Consider the following 15,794-nt stretch of genomic DNA (forward strand, 5'->3'; position numbering starts at 1 on the left):
ATCAGTCCTCCTTAAATTTATTCATAGATGTATACTATCAATGTACCAACAGGTGAACATGTAATTTTTAGAATTAACTTTTCAAGTAAAGAGAAAATTAAAAAGGAGCTCAGAAACTCATGAAAAAGATTACAAGGGTAACAAAAAATGTCAGTGTATATTTTCAAAATTATTAAAAAGTAAGGACTATTAATTTAAACAGCATGGCACAGATAACAGCCCAACAGAACTAATTAGAGCCCAGGAAGAGACATGCACACAGGCATGACCGAGGTGACACCAGAGTCGTGGGGAGAAGACTTTTCATTAGATGATGCTGGGATAACTGATTACATTTATTTTAAAAACAGAACTGAACCCACACGTATTGCCACACACAGACACACAAAACAATTACAAATAAACTTCTAAACAGAAAAAAGGAAAAAATAAAAAATAACTCTTAGAAGAATAACATGGGCAGCCCTCGTGGCTGAATGGTAAAGAATCCGTCTGCCAGTGCAGGAGACACAGGTTGGATCCCGGACCCGGGAAGACCCCACATGCCTCAGAGCAACTGAGACCAAGCACCACAACTACCGAGCCTGCGCTCTAGAGCCCCAGAGCCGCAGCAACTGAGCCCGCACGCTCGAGAGCCCGTGCTCCACAAGAGAAGCCGCCCCAGTGAGAAGCCTGCACACCGCACCCAGAGAGTAGCCCCGCTCGCTACAGCTAGAGAAAGCCTGTGCAGCAGCGAGGAGCCAGTCAGCCAAAAATAAATGACGTGAAAGTGAAAGTCACTCAGTCGTGTCCAACTCTGCAAATTTTCCAGGCCAGAATACTACAGTGGGTAGCCTTTCCCCTTCTCCAGCGGATCTTCCCAACCCAGGGATCAAACCCAGGTCTCCCACATTGCAGGCGGATTCTTCACCAGCTGAGCCACAAGGGAAGCCCAAGAATACTAGAGCGGGTAGCCTATCCCTTCTCCAGCAGATCTTCCTGACCCAGGAATCAAACCGGGGTCTCCTGCATTGCAGGCAGATTCTTTACCAACTGAGCTGTAAGAGAAGCCCAAAAATAAATAAAAGTATACACAAAAACTTTTATTTAGTTTTGGGCTTCCCTGATAGCATCACTGACTCAACGGACATGGGTTTGGGTGGACTCTGGGAGTTGGTGATGGACAGGGAGGCCTGGCGTGCTGTGGTTCATGGGGTTGCAAAGAGTCGGACACGAATGAGCAACTGAACTGAACTGATACACACAAAAAGGAATATGTAATAGCACATCTTAGTGTTAGATTAACATCTCATGGATTGATAAATTCTATTAAAATTAAGAACTTCTGCTTAGCCACAGATACTATAAAGAAAATGAAAAGACCAAACATCTTATGGATTGATAAATATCTATTAAAATTAAGAACTTCTGCTTAGCAACAGACACTGTAAAGGAAACGAAAAGATCAAACACAAAATAGAAAAGTATCTGGGACCCGTGTAAACAAGAAAAGATTAATATCCAGAATACATAAAAGAAATTCCTGTGGGTAGAGTACCATGACATCTGAATTTTTTCAAACATCTCAGAAAATAAACAAATGAATAAATAATAAATACACATATATGGATATATATACATACACACATATTACAACAAAGCAAAGAAGGCAAATATATTAACAGCTGACGGAAATAAAAGCCATTAGTTTTCTTTCCTTTTCTAATACTTGAAACATTTTATAGCAATAGCTGGTGGAGGATGATGGTATGCAGAATTCCTACAAAGCAAGAGAAGAAACTGGCTTAAGACTTGATAATCATTTTCAAAACAGGAAATTCCAAAAACCAAGATAAACAGAAAAAGATGGTCATCCTCATTAGTACTCAAGAAAATACATATTAAAACGACACTGAGGAAACAATTTAATGGTCATGAGATTGTCAAAAATTTAAACTGTGACTCTATCAAACGTTCAAGAAGATGTGGGTTAATGGATACTCCTATATAAACTGATACACATGTGTGCCTGTGTTCCTGCATTGAGGCATACACCAACACACTATTCAGTGGGACCGATGAGCTGCACTTTACACAATCGACGTGTATCAACCTCAACCTAACTTTAAGCAAAAGAAAAAAAAATTAAGTCTCAAAAGAACATGATGCCAATCCATTCAGAATCAATCAATCTAGTATTTAGCAGTACACTCAAAAAGGGAAACAAAATAAAGAAACATTTGTGAAAAGAAAAAAAAAATTTAAGAAAAACAAGAAAACCTTGGTGAAGTTTATCACCAAAGTCAGAATAGCGGTTACTCCTTGAAAGAAAGTACAAATTTCAATCCAAAAGAGACAGAGAATTCTCTAAGCAACCAGCCTTTTGCTTTTTAACAGAGTGAGTCAGAGTATGCGCTTTTAACCATATCCATACAATTCATATACTCTTCTGTAAGAAAGAACCTACATTCAGAAATACCAGGAGGAGCTGGGAAAACAGTTTTCTACATTAAAAAAATTAAATCATCGAAGACAAGTGACTTAAAAATTATTTTACCTTCAACTATGTCCTGAATACAATAGACAAATTGCCTCAAGAACTGCTACAATTAAATTATTTTTGAAAAGACAAATCCTTTTTTCAGGGGAATGTTCACCTCTGAATTTGTCATTTTGTAGGGACAGTGTTAGTGTACATGCTGCCAAAGCATACACTAAAACGTCTTCCAAATGTATAAAATTTTCACAAATTAGAGAGTTCTAGACTGTCTTCCCTCTTCATGAAAAATAGACAAGACCTGACACACATACGAAGAGAGAAGAAAAGACAAGTGTGTATACTCACAGTTAACTCTATCATTCTATCATTAGCTGTATCATTAGGTTACAATTAACAATGCACATGCATAGCAAACATTCTTCATAGTATGTACTCGATGACAAATACAGGAGCGGTTGGGGAGGACATATCTAATAAAGGACACCACCTCATGGGTTAGAACTGACCATCTTTTACTCAGCATTAATCTAAGTTTTATAAATTAAAGATACAAAGTTCTAAAACTTTCTTTACACCATTTAAAAAATCCCTGGAAGACTCCTTTCTCCTTTGAGCTCCTGTATTTTGTTCTTCGGCGTGAATGTACTTGACAGATTCCACTTTATAGTTTATCTCATCTCCCACAACAGGTAGATGTGTGCATGAACATAGAGTCCACCTTCTTCATCCGTGTGCCCCCTGGGCATGCCTAGCTTGAGGCCCTGAATGATAAACCCCAACATGTCTTTTGACTACAGATAAAGATAGCTTAATTCTCATATTGTTGATACAGCGCAGTTCACTGGCTTCATGCACACCCCACAGGGACAACTGACTACACATTCACCCTACAGGCTGGGACGTGCTCTCGATGCCTTTCTGGATCACTAGGGGAAAACTGCAGACATTTTTCTGTACTTGGAACATCATGCCATTACCATAACATGCATGAAGTAATGAACTCAAAAGGAAGATGTTTGTTTTGACATTTTTTTTTCATTCCTTAAGGAATGCTTTTAGCCTATGGCTTTGCCTTGGGTGAGACAATGTCAAGGTTTAAAGCAAACAAAAATGCCAGCCTTTGAGGTCAGTTATAAATCCTCCTCACGGTCACACACAGGAGCTACTTATGCAAGTTGGCTGGTTGGCCAGCCGGCTGGTTTTCAGCCATGAATAGCAAGAGAAGGGATGTGCATAAACTGAAGAAACCACATCACATAATAACGACTACTTAATATTAAAATCAGTGGATGCTGGTGGCAGCTTCCTTGTTTCTGAACCACAAAATGGCAATATGACAAGATAATCATTGGGCTATCGAGGCTGGCAGAAAATTCCCTGCATACACCTGGCTTACTAAACTGAGTTACTGGTAACTGGAAGCGGGGGATTAAGGATATGTCATTGAGAGCTACTTAGGTTGTTTATATTTGCTATCGTCTCTTAAAAAGCAAGACGTTTAAACAAGTGAATGTGAGTTGGTTTTTTCACTTGCTCCCCTGTAGGCCACGGGCTCACAGTGGCTTGTCGGGATTATTTAAATTCAGGAGCGGTACAGTACTTGGCTGACAGGCTCGAGCACCGCTGCAGGCTACAATCCTCACACAGTGCCTGAAGGGTTATTACAATTGCAGGCATCTACAGAGAACAACAAAGCAGCCTTACCCCTTCCCGAAGGCACCTCATTAGCACCGTGTATGCAGCCAAGGGAACAGCCCAGCATTCTCGGGGGTGCTTTTTTTTTTCTTCCTAAAAATGAAGTAGAAGGAAAGGCAGTGAGGCTAACGGCACAGAAGGTGTTAACCCTTTCAAGAAAAAAGGCTAAGTTTCACATACACAAATGACGTCGAACTTAACTTTCTACTGCAAGTACTGCTTACAACCTGCCAATCATGACCTGATGAGGGGTCCTTCACTGCAGTGTACATACAAAGCACTTCTTCTGTTTCCCAGTATGTCATATACGATGGTGATAAGCTCCCCTCAGCAATAGCTCGATGGAAAGAACCAAGGGATGACAGCATGACCTGGCTGATAGAGAAACCACGCCACTGATAACCACAGATTACGATACACACACTTCTACCTAAAGGTATGACATCATCTGGAATGACGTGGAAGCACAGAACATGCAGTTTGGAGTAGCATCTCTGGATAATCCATAGGAACAAGGAAAACACAGTATGCTACCTAGCAAGATGAAGCTCGACAAAAGCAAGTACCTAGGATCAGTGAGTACACTGCTTGGAAGGATATCAGGAATAATTCTTTCACAAAGAACTAAGTTAGAAAAATAACCACAAGAACTCTCCTGGAATCTAACAAATAAAGTCACAAAATCAATCAGGGGCCACAGAGAAAGATGAGAAAAAAAAAATAAAACACTCTGGTTATAGCAGAAGCAAGTAGGTTCTGCTTAGACAGAATATTTCTGTTTGAAGACTGTCCAAATGTCAGAAGTGGTACCTTACTGATCCAAAAGTACTTAATACCAATGATGGGAATTGTGACTCGTTAACACTGTACCCTTAATCATGAACTGCCACACGTGGTCATAATCTAGCCATTATCGACCGGAGCTGCTCCAGCTCGAAAATCACTAGTTCAGCACCCAATTTAACTTTCAAACACGATGTGCCTCCCTTCCAGCTCATTTATTCACAACATTCACCACAGGCTTTCCTTAACATCCCTGGACCCTACTCCCCATGTTCCTCGCCCTTTTTCTTTACCCCCGTCTATCCCCTACTCACCTTGCCTGCCACTGAGATTCCTGGCCTATAATTTAATCACTCCTGACAAAGGCCTGAAGGAGCTCATTCTTTGGAGTTCCACTGTCTCAGGTCTGGGGAAACTCAGCCTTACCCAAAGGCAGTGGCTTGCTCTCTCTAGGCCTGTGGTCAGACAGCTGGGCTCTGGGAGAGGGGACACCAAAAACACAGACTCCAGAGTGATGTAGGATGGGGAAGCCCAGGGACCTTCCAGGTCACTCACCAGGCCTGCTTCTCTCTCTGACATACTTCCTCTCCTGAAAAACTACAGCATTTCAACCCACTGCCCTCCCAAAACTTCGCTTTTCTTCTTCACAAAGATCATGAAAGTCACAAGAGAGGAACCATGCGCTCACCTCCACCTGCAGCTGGCTGCTGCTCATACCCTGGGTCATCGTAAGACAGGTTCCTCCACCCCTTCCATGTGGGCTCACAAGTCCCCTCCCACCCTTCTTCCTTCAGGGTCACCAGCTTCTGGACTATCCCTTACTGCTCCTAAGTATTCAACATGGTGTCTCCATGGGATCCTTCCTATTTCCACCAGACTCACTGTCATCTCCCATTTTCAAAACAGCCCTCCACCCCACACCCCTCTGCTCTTTCCTATGGTGATGCTCACCTCATACTGACTTCCTCAGGATCCCACGTCCCTCTAAATCCTCAACACACAGCAGTCTGACTTCTTCTTCCTCCCACTGCATGTTAAATAAATACATAAAACAGCTCTTGTTGGGTTCCTGGTTGACTTCTGTATCCACTCAACCCAGGGGACTCTTTGTAGTCCTTTTTCTTGGACCGTAACTTCCACATTCAGCTCTATAAACTCTTTTCTGAAATACCCACTCCTCTCCTGATTTTGCTCCTACTTCACTTACTCGCAGTTACGGACCAGAAGCTTCTCTTACAATCCTCCCATCTATTCTCCACATTGAAACCACAGTCACCCTTGTGGCACTTAAGTCAGATGACATCCATACCTTTCTTATAACTCTTAACCAGCTTCCTCTTGCTCTTAGGATCAAAACCAAGGCCCCCGACTTGGCTGAGGAGCCTTCCGCGGTCACATCCCTGTCTCCTGCAGCCCTGCCTCTTGCTCACTTCCCTCCTGTCCCACTGGCCATGCTGCAGCTCAGGACTGAAAACAAGCACCTACTGTGTGCCAAGAACTCTTCTAAACAAAGTCATGCAGCTATGAACAAGACAGACAAATGTTCTGTCTTAATGGTGTTCAGTGGGGCGGTGGTGGGGAGGGAGTGGTGGGCACAAAAAAATTTTTTTTTACTTAAACAAAATAAACAAGGCAAGACAGTCATGCAAGCTATAAAGAAAAGCACAGCTGGCCAAGGGGTTAGAGGAAGTCTGTATGCAAAGGGCTTCATCTCACAGTTCTCAGGTTCAGGAGGAGGCTCTCTGCAGAAATCCATGCAAGAGAAGATGAACAGCAGATGTCTACAGGTAAACACTGAGCAGGAAGAACAGCGAATGCACAAGTATGGCAGCACGATCAGGGTGTGGGGGCTTCGAGGTCCCATGGGGAGGCCAGCAAGGCTGGAAGGAGGAAGCGGCTAAGAGGGTAGAGAGGACAAAGGTCATATGGGAACTGAGGAGCAGCCCCCAGGGCCCAGAGGTGACAACAAGGAAGACAGGGAGCAGGGGGAGCCCTAGGAGTGACAACGGTGGAGGGGCCTTGCCTCCACAGGCTCTCTCCAGCTTAGGTCTGGGGACTGCAGTGCACACAGAGTGATGCAACGAGACCACCTGGGAGTTCTTTCAGCAGGCCAGGTGACAGACGGTGACGTGCTGCACCAAGAGAGACAACACATGGGAACACCTGACTCTAGCTCATTATGCATCCTTGACAAAAGGAAGAAAAAGATACATAAACTAAAATGTGCTGTCTCACACATTCCTCTATAGAATCACAGTCCGGACTGCAGTCCTCAAGCTTGTAACCTTGGAGTGTTGCCAGAGAGCCAAAAGGTCAGGACGTCAGTCTCTTTGTTATACACGTTGTGTGTGTGTGTGTGTGTGTGTGTGTGTGTGTGTGTAACTTCAGGTCAGTCCCAGTAGGTCAGCGCTGCCCTGAGATGTTAAGGTTTACCTACATTCAAAGTTACAATGCCACAAAACACCCTCATTGCATGAAACATTAGTGATTTTTGTGGATATAACTTCCTGTCATTAGTTCAGTTCAGTCGCTCAGTCATATCCGACTCTTTGCAACCCCATGGGCTGCCAGGCTTCCCTGTCCATCACCAATTCCCGGAGCTTACTCAAATTCATGTCCATTGAGTCAGTGATGCCATCCAACCATCTCATCCTCTGTCGTCCCCTTCTCCTCCCACCTTCAATCTTTCCCAGCATCAGGGTCTTTTCCAATGAGTTAGTTCTTCGCATCAGGTGGTCAAAGTATTGGAGTTTCAGCTTCAGCATCAGTCCCTGCAATGAATATTCAACACTGATTTCTTTTAGGATGGACTGGTATAATCTCCTTGCAGTCCAAGGCACTCTCAAGAGTCTTCTCCAATACCACAGTTCAAAAGCATCAGTTCTTCGGTGCTCAGCTTTCTTTATGGTCCAACTCTCATATCCATACATGACTACTGGAAAAACCATAGCTTTGACTAGATGGAACTTTGTTGGCAAAGTAATGTCTCTGCTTGGTTGATCATAGCTTTGCTTCCAAGGAGCAAATGTCTTTTAATTTCATGGCTGCAGTCACCCTCTGCAGTGATTTTAGAGCCCCAAAAAATAAAGTCTGTCACTGTTTTCACTGTTTCCCCATCTATTTGCCATGAAGTGATGGGACCGGATGCCATGATCTTAGTTTTCTGAATGTTAAGCTTTAAGCCAACTTTTTGACCCTCCTCTCTCACTTTCATCAAGAGGCTCTTTAGTTCTTCTTCACTTTCTGCCATATCATTAAGATGTGGTCAAATGTCATGGCCACAGAATCATCCCTATACTAAAATAGCCTAGCTTATATCCAATTAAAGTAAGTAGCAAGAGAAATGATTCTTCAGATCTACTTTCAGAAATAAATGTGATTCTGTAACATTCCCTTTATAGAAGACTAAAAAATGCAAACTAGTCTATGTGACAAAAGGCAAGTAAGTGGTTGCCTGGGGACAGGGACAGAGGAAGGATGAAGGAATTACCGAGGGTGCTAAGGAAACCTTTTGGAGGTGATGGAGATTTTCATTATCTTGACTGTGGTGATGGTTACACAGATGTATACATATATTCAGTTCAATTGGTCAGTCATGTCCGATTCTTTGCGACCCCATGAACCGCAGCACGCCAGGCCTCCCTGTCCATCAACTCCCAGAGTCCCAGAGTCCACCCAAACCCATGTCCATTGAGTCGGTGATGCCATCCAACCATCTCATCCTGTCATCCGTTCTCCTCGTGCCCTCAATCTTTCCCAATATCAGGGTCTCTTCAAATGAATCAGCTCTTTGCATCAGGTGGCCAAAGTATTAGAGTTTCAGCTTCAACATCAGTCCTTCCAATGAACACCTAGGACTAATCTCCTCTAGGATGAACTGGTTGGATCTCCTTGCAGTCCAAGGGACTCTCAAGAGTCTTCTCCAACACCACAGTTCAAAAGCATCAATTCTTCAGTGCTCAGCTTTCTTTATAGTCCAACTCTCACACCATACATGACTACAGGAAAAACCATAGCCTTGACTAGATGGACCTTTGTTGGCAAAGTAATGTCTCTGCTTTTGAATATGCTGTCTAGGTTGGTCATACCTTTCCTTCCAAGGAGTAAGCGTCTTTTTAATTTCATGGCTGCAGTAACCATCTGCAGTGATTTTGGAGCCCAGAAAAATAAAGTCAGCCACTGTTTCCCCATCTGTTTGCCATGAAGTGATGGGACCGGATGCCATGATCTTTGTTTTCTAAGATCATGTTGAGCTTTAAGCCAACTTTTTCACTCTCTTCTTTCACTTTCATCAGAGACTCTTTAGTTCTTCTTCACTTTCTGCCATAGGGTGATGTCATCTGCATACCTGAGGTTACTGGTATTTCTCCCGGCAATCTTGATTCCAGCTTGTGCTTCCTCCAGCCCAGCATTTCTCATGATGTACTCTGAATATAAGTTTAATAAGCAGGGTGACAATATAAAGCCTTGACATACTCCTTTTCCTATTTGGAACCAGTCTGTTGTTCCATATCCAGTTCTAACTGTTGCTTCCTGATCTGCATAGAGGTTTCTCAAGAGGCAGATCAGGTGGTCTGGTATTCCCATCTCTTTCAGAATTTTCTACAGTTTATTGTGATCCACACAGTCAAAGGCTTTGGCATAGTCAATAAAACAGAAATAGATGTTTTTCTGGAACCCTCTTGCTTTTTCCATGATCCAGCAGATGTCTGCAATTTGATCTCTGGTTCCTCTGCCTTTTCTAAAACCAACTTGAACATTTGGAAGTTCATGGTTCACGTGTTGCTGAAGCCTGGCTTGGAGAATTTTGAACATTACTTACTAGCGTGTGAGATGAGTGCAACTGTGTGGTAGTTTGAGCATTCTTTGGCACTGCCTTTCTTTGGGATTGGAATGAAAACTGACCTTTTCCAGTCCTGTGGCCACTGCTGAGTTTTCCAAATTTGCTGATGTATTGAGTGCAACACTTTCACAGCATCATCTTTCAGGATTTGAAATAGCTCAACTGGAATTCCATCACCTCCACCAGCTTTGTTCGTAGTGATGCTTCCTAAAGCCCACTTGACTTCACATTCCAGGATGTCTGGCTCTAGTTGAGTGTGAGTGATCACACCATCGTGATTATCTGCATTGTGAAGATCTTTTTTGTACAGTTCTTCTGTGTATTCTTGCCACCTCTTAATATCCTCTATTAGTACTGACCAAATTGCAATTTTAAACATGTGCAGTTTATGGTATGCCAACTATACCTCAATTAAGCTGACAGAAAAGGTTAAAAAAAAAAAAAAAAAGACACACTCACAAAAAGAACTGGACTAGACAGACTCCCATCCCTGATAAGATGGCAGACAAGATACCTGATCACTCTTCTAAGGAAAGCAGTTTTACTCTACGTCCTTAAAATGCCTCAGAGAGCTGACAAAAAAAAACAAAGAATAATCAAGCCAAAAATCAGCTGCAAGATGAAGGGATAAACAGAGCACTGAAGTTTGCTTTCATTCTCTGAGCCTGCAGAACTTGGTAACTTTGAGCTTTGATGTCAAGGCCTCAAGGGCCCAAGGCAAGAGTAAAGTTGATATAAACTCTCCAGCTGCACCCTCAAGGAACCACAAGGAAAGCTGTCTTTCACAAAACTTAGCACACAAGAGAACGTTCCAGTGCAAGAGGAGGAAGGGAGGGAGCACTAAATACTAATTGAAGAAGACATCCATATTAATTATTAAGAATTAGCTCCAGTGTATATACCTCCATATACTTTTTAATACTGTGTAACTATTAAGTGAAAAACGTTGTTCTACCCGCTATATAAAATGAGACAAAGTGAGAATCTACATTTCTACTTTCTCATTTCTCATTTTCTCATTACAGGCAAAAATAACTCTGTAAGGATAAGTAAGAAAGCAACTGCGATGGTTATTTACTGGGGAACTACACAGACGGGGACAGAAAAAGAAAAGGGACCATAGGCTGTGTACCTTTCTATACTTCCAAGGTCTGTAGTTTCATGAATGTGTCTCTTCAAAATATAAAATTATCTGAGAATAAACTCAACTAAGTGAAATACACAAAAAGCTTTATGAGTTAAATCACTTACATAAAAAAAAACTTGTAATATAAATACACAGAAACATCAGTTTTTGTGCATAAAATGTACTAATACTATGTAATAGTACATAAATGTACTAATACTCTAATAGACTCAGCACAATTCCAAACATGTATTAGAAGACTCAAAATCATAAAGATATCAGGACTTCTGCATAGTCGATGCTGTTTTCAAAAGATGATTTCATAATTGGACAATCTGATTCTAACATTTTTTCTGACATGCAAATGACCAAGAAGAGCCAAGACATTTATGAAAAGGAAGAATAAGGAGGAGAGATTTGCTGTACCAGCTATCAATACTAAATATGGAACTAAGTGATTTTAAATACTGATGTTTTCTAACAATTACTTTAATTGCCTTAAAATGATGATTATCCAGAGAGTCAACTTAGATACTAAGGATACTGAGGTTATATAACATTTAAGCAAGTTCTAGAACCAAAACAAGTGGAAACAAAGAACACTTGATTAATTTATAACGTACTGGCACTCATTTAAAACAGAGCATCACATGAAATGAATGACTCATAATGTATCTATATCTATTTAAGATATTCCCCCAAAAAAAGGTCAAAATCTGCAGCCACAAACTCTCACCACCATGTTATTAATAATAGCATGTGTATTAGTGACTCAGTTGTGTCCAACTCTTTGCGACTCCAAGGCTCCTTTGTCCATGGTATCCTCCAGGCAAGAAGTCTGGGGTGGCTTGCCATTTCCTTCTCCAGGGGATCTTCCTAACCCAAGGACTGAACCCGGGTCTCCTGCATTTCAGATTCTTTACCATCTGAGCCATAAGGGAGGCTTCCAGGTGGCACTAGTGGTAAAGAACTCGCCTGTCAATGCAGGTAAAGTAAGAGGCTCAGGTTCAATCTCTGGGTCAGGAAGATTCCCTGGAGGGGAATATGGCAACCCACTCCAGTATTCTTGCCTGGAGAATCCCCTGGACAGAGGAGCCTGGTGGACTACGGTCCATAGGATGGTAGAGAGTCAGACACGACTGAAGCAACTTAGCACGCACACACTCACATGTTAAAAGGTCGTCTCTTGTGTTGTCGGAAGAGAGTGCTATGAGCAGTGTGTTCTCTTTGCAAATCTCTGTGAGCCTTTGCCCTGCTTCATTTTGTACTCCACAGCCAAACTTGGTGCTATAAGTAGGTAAGTTTATGTCACTGGGTGTGTTTGTATCTGCTTTGGCAAACTTCAGGAGATGGTGAGGGACAGGGAAGCCTGGCATGCTATACACACACCCCACTGTGTGTAAACAGTGTGTTAAATATCAATGGTGTTTTTATACTGGAAGAACCAATGAAATCTTCTTGCCTAAAGGAGTCAAAGATGGCAGCAACCTGGGGACAGTGTTGTGGGGAGGGGTGCGGGAGGGGATCTGGTCCATTGGCTTCAAAATACAGCTTGAGACTCTCCTACACTTTAAACAGAAAGAGGCACTGGGAAAGAGGGAAGACTGACCAGGAGAGAGAGAAGAGTCAGAAAGACACCAAGAGCCTCTCCCCTTCACAGGCAAAATTTTCACTGTTTCCTTACATATGCCCAAAGAGGCAAAATCAAAACACTTTGATATTAACACTTATCAGCCAGGAAATGTCTGAACACATCAGAGAGCAAGAGAGTTAACCAGACAGACTTACCTCGGTGGCTATAAGATAGATCAGCTCTCCCAGGGTTGGTAAAAGGCATTGTTTTAATTTGCTGTTCCTAAAATTTTCCCTGATTAATTCAGTTAAAAGAGTGATTGCCTGAAAAGAAGGGGGAAAATGTATATTATTTCATGCATACCTCTCAGTTCTTTACCCTATATGTAACAGGAAAGACATTCCACAAAATCCATTTGACATTTTTAACAACTGGTCTACAAATGATTTTCAATATATGGACCTTATTCCTGAAGAAAAAATAGGAACTCTCCTAGACGATGATGTAAATTTGTTGTTGTTCAGGCACCAAGTCACATTCGACTCTTCACAACCCCATGGACTGTAGCATGCCAAGCTTCCCTGTCCCTCACCATCTCCTGGAGTTTGCCAAAGCAGATACAAACACACCCAGTGACATAACTTACCTACTTATAGCACCAAGTTTGGCCTTGGTGTACAAAATGAAGCAGGGCAAAGGCTCACAGAGTTTTGCAAAGAGAATGCACTGGTCACAGCAAACACCCTCTTCCAACAACACAAGAGACAACCCTAAACACAGATGTCACCAGCTGGTCAATATCGAAATCAGACTGATTATATTCTTTGCAGCCAAAGATGGAAAAGCTCTATACAGTCAGCAAAAACAAGACAGGGAGCTAACTGTGGCTCAGATCATGAACTCCTTATTGCCAAATTCAGACTTAAACTGAAGAACATAGGGAAAACTAGGAGGCCATTCAGGTATGACGTGAATCAAATCTCTTATGATTATACAGTGGAAGTAACAAATAGTTTCAAGGGATTAGATCTGATAGACAGAGTGCCTGAAGAACTATGAACAGAGGTTTATGACACTGTACAGGAGGCAGGGATCAAGACCATCCCCAAGAAAAAGAAATGCAAAAAGGCAAAATGGCTGTCTGAGAAGGCTTACAAATCACTGAGAAAAAGAGAAGTGAAAGGCAAAGGAGAAAAGGAAAGATATATCCATTTGAATGAAGAGTTCCAAAGAATAGCAAGGAGAGATAAGAAAGCCTTTCTCAGTGATCAATGCAAAGAAATAGAGGAAAAAAATAGAATGGGAAAGACTAGAGATGTCTTCAAGAAAATTAGAGATATCAAGGCAACATTTCACGCAAAGATGGGCAGAATAAAGGACAGAAATGGGATGGGCCTAACAGAAGCAGAAAATATTAAGAAGAGTTGGCAAGAAGACACAGAAGAACTATACAAAAAAGATCTGAACGACCCAGATATCCATGACAGTGTGATCACTCACCTAGAGCCAGACATCCTGGAATGTGAAATCAAGTGGGCCTTAGAAAGCATCACTAAGAACAAAGCCAGTGGAGGTGATAGAATTTCAGCTGAGCTATTTCAAATCCTAAATGATGATGCTGTGCAAGTACTACATTCAATATGTCAGCAAATTTGGAAAACTCAGCGGTGGCCACAGGACTGGAAAAGGTCAGTTTTCATTTCAATCCCAAAGATGGGCAATGCCAAAGAATGTTCAAACTACCACACGATTGCCCTCATCTCACACGCTAGCAAAGTAATGCTCAAAATCCTTCAAGCTAGGCTTCAGCAGTATGTTATCTGAGAACTTCCAGATGTACAAGCTGGATTTACAAAAGGCAGAGGAACCAGAGATTAAACTGCCAACATCCGTTGGACCATAGCAAAAGCAGGAGAATTCCAGAAAAACATCTACTTCTGCTTCACTGACTATGCTAAAACCTTTGACTGTGTGGATCACAACAAACTGTGGAAAATTCTTAAAGAGACGGGAATACCAGACCACCTTACCTGCTTCCTAAGAAAACTGTTTGCAGGTCAAGAAGCAACAGTGAGAACTGGACATGAAACAACAGACTGGTCCCAAATTGGGAAAGGAGTACGTCAGGGCTGTATATTGTCACCCTGCTTGTTTAACTTATATGCAGAGTACATCATGCGAAATGTCAGGCTGGATGAAGCACAAGCTGGAATCAAGACTGCCAGGAGAAATATCAATAACCTCAGGTATGCAGATGACACTGCCCTTATGGCAGAAACTGAAGAAAAACTAAGGGACCATTTGATGAAGATGAAAAAGGAGAGTGAAAAAGCTGGTTTAAAATTCAATATTCAAAAAACAAAGATCATGGCATCCAGTCCCATCACTTCATGGGAAATAGATGGGGAAACAATGGAAACAGTCACAGACTTTATTTTGGGAGGCTCTAAAATCACTGCAGATGGTGACTGCAGCCATGAAATTAAAAGATGCTTGCTGCTTGAAAGAAAAGCTATGCCCAACCTAGACAGCGTATTAAAAAGCAGAGATATTACTTTGTCTTCAAAGGTCCATACAGTCAAAGGTCTGATTTTTCCAGTAGTCATGTATGGATGTGAGAGCTGGACAAAAAAGGCTGAGTGTGGAAGAACTGATACCTTCAAACTGTGGTGGAGAAGACCCTTGATAGTCCCTTGGACACCAAGGATATCAAACCAGTCAATCCTAATGGAAATCAACCCTGAACATTCATTGGAAGGGCTGATGCTGATGCTGAAGCTCTAATACTTTGGCCACCTGATGCAAAGAACTGACTCATTGGAATAGACCCTGATGCTTTGAAAGACTGAAGGCAGGAAGAGAAGGGGATGAGAGAGGCCGAGATGGTTGGATGGAATCACTGATTCAATGGACATTAGTTTGAGCAAGCTCCAGGAGATGGTGAAGGACAGAGAAGCCTGGCCATGCTGTAGTCCACGGGGTTATAAAGAGTCAGACACAGCTGAGCGACTGAACAGAAACAACACTTACAGCATTTATCAGTTACCAAGCACTTTCACTATATCGATAATCTGCCAGTCAACTGTGGCTCTGTCTTTAAAGCCAGAAAACCTAGGCTGAGAGAGTGGAAACAACTTGCCCCACACACCATCCATGCCACTTGGAGGCTTATACTGCATTAAATATTGCATGCAATTCTTATACCGCATTAAACTTTTAAGTGATTCCTTCAAAAATATGAGAGGGGCAATATTATAACAACATTTCAGTATAATTCACTTTGAAATTCTGCAGC

General features: G+C 42.0%; 1 protein-coding gene across 50 annotated transcripts in view; it reads right to left on the reverse strand.

The window, feature by feature from the left end:
- The window catches only part of ULK4 (unc-51 like kinase 4), a 507,208-nt gene that overhangs the window by 409,713 nt on the left and 81,701 nt on the right, over positions 1-15,794 (reverse strand). For 27 of the 50 annotated variants that reach the window (XR_015150977.1, XM_086366073.1, XM_086366089.1 and 24 more), the window contains 2 exons: positions 12,715-12,822; positions 4,184-4,267 (listed from right to left, as the gene is read on the reverse strand). The exons of 7 other annotated variants lie outside the window; for them this stretch is intronic. Coding sequence is in view for 42 of the 43 variants with exons in the window: in XM_086366073.1 (XP_086222199.1) it covers positions 4,184-4,267; positions 12,715-12,822 (192 nt within the window). In the remaining variant the exon portion in view is untranslated. The remainder of the gene's footprint in view (positions 1-4,183; positions 4,268-12,714; positions 12,823-15,794) is intronic. 16 more of the 50 variants (XM_086366087.1, XM_086366094.1, XM_086366086.1 and 13 more) reach the window with 2 other exon arrangements.

The sequence above is a fragment of the Bos grunniens genome, chromosome 22, assembly GCF_055505025.1.
Source record: "Bos grunniens cultivar Pamir isolate PY7600 chromosome 22, Bosgru_T2T1.0, whole genome shotgun sequence".
In the NCBI taxonomy this organism is placed as follows: domain Eukaryota; kingdom Metazoa; phylum Chordata; class Mammalia; order Artiodactyla; family Bovidae; genus Bos; species Bos grunniens.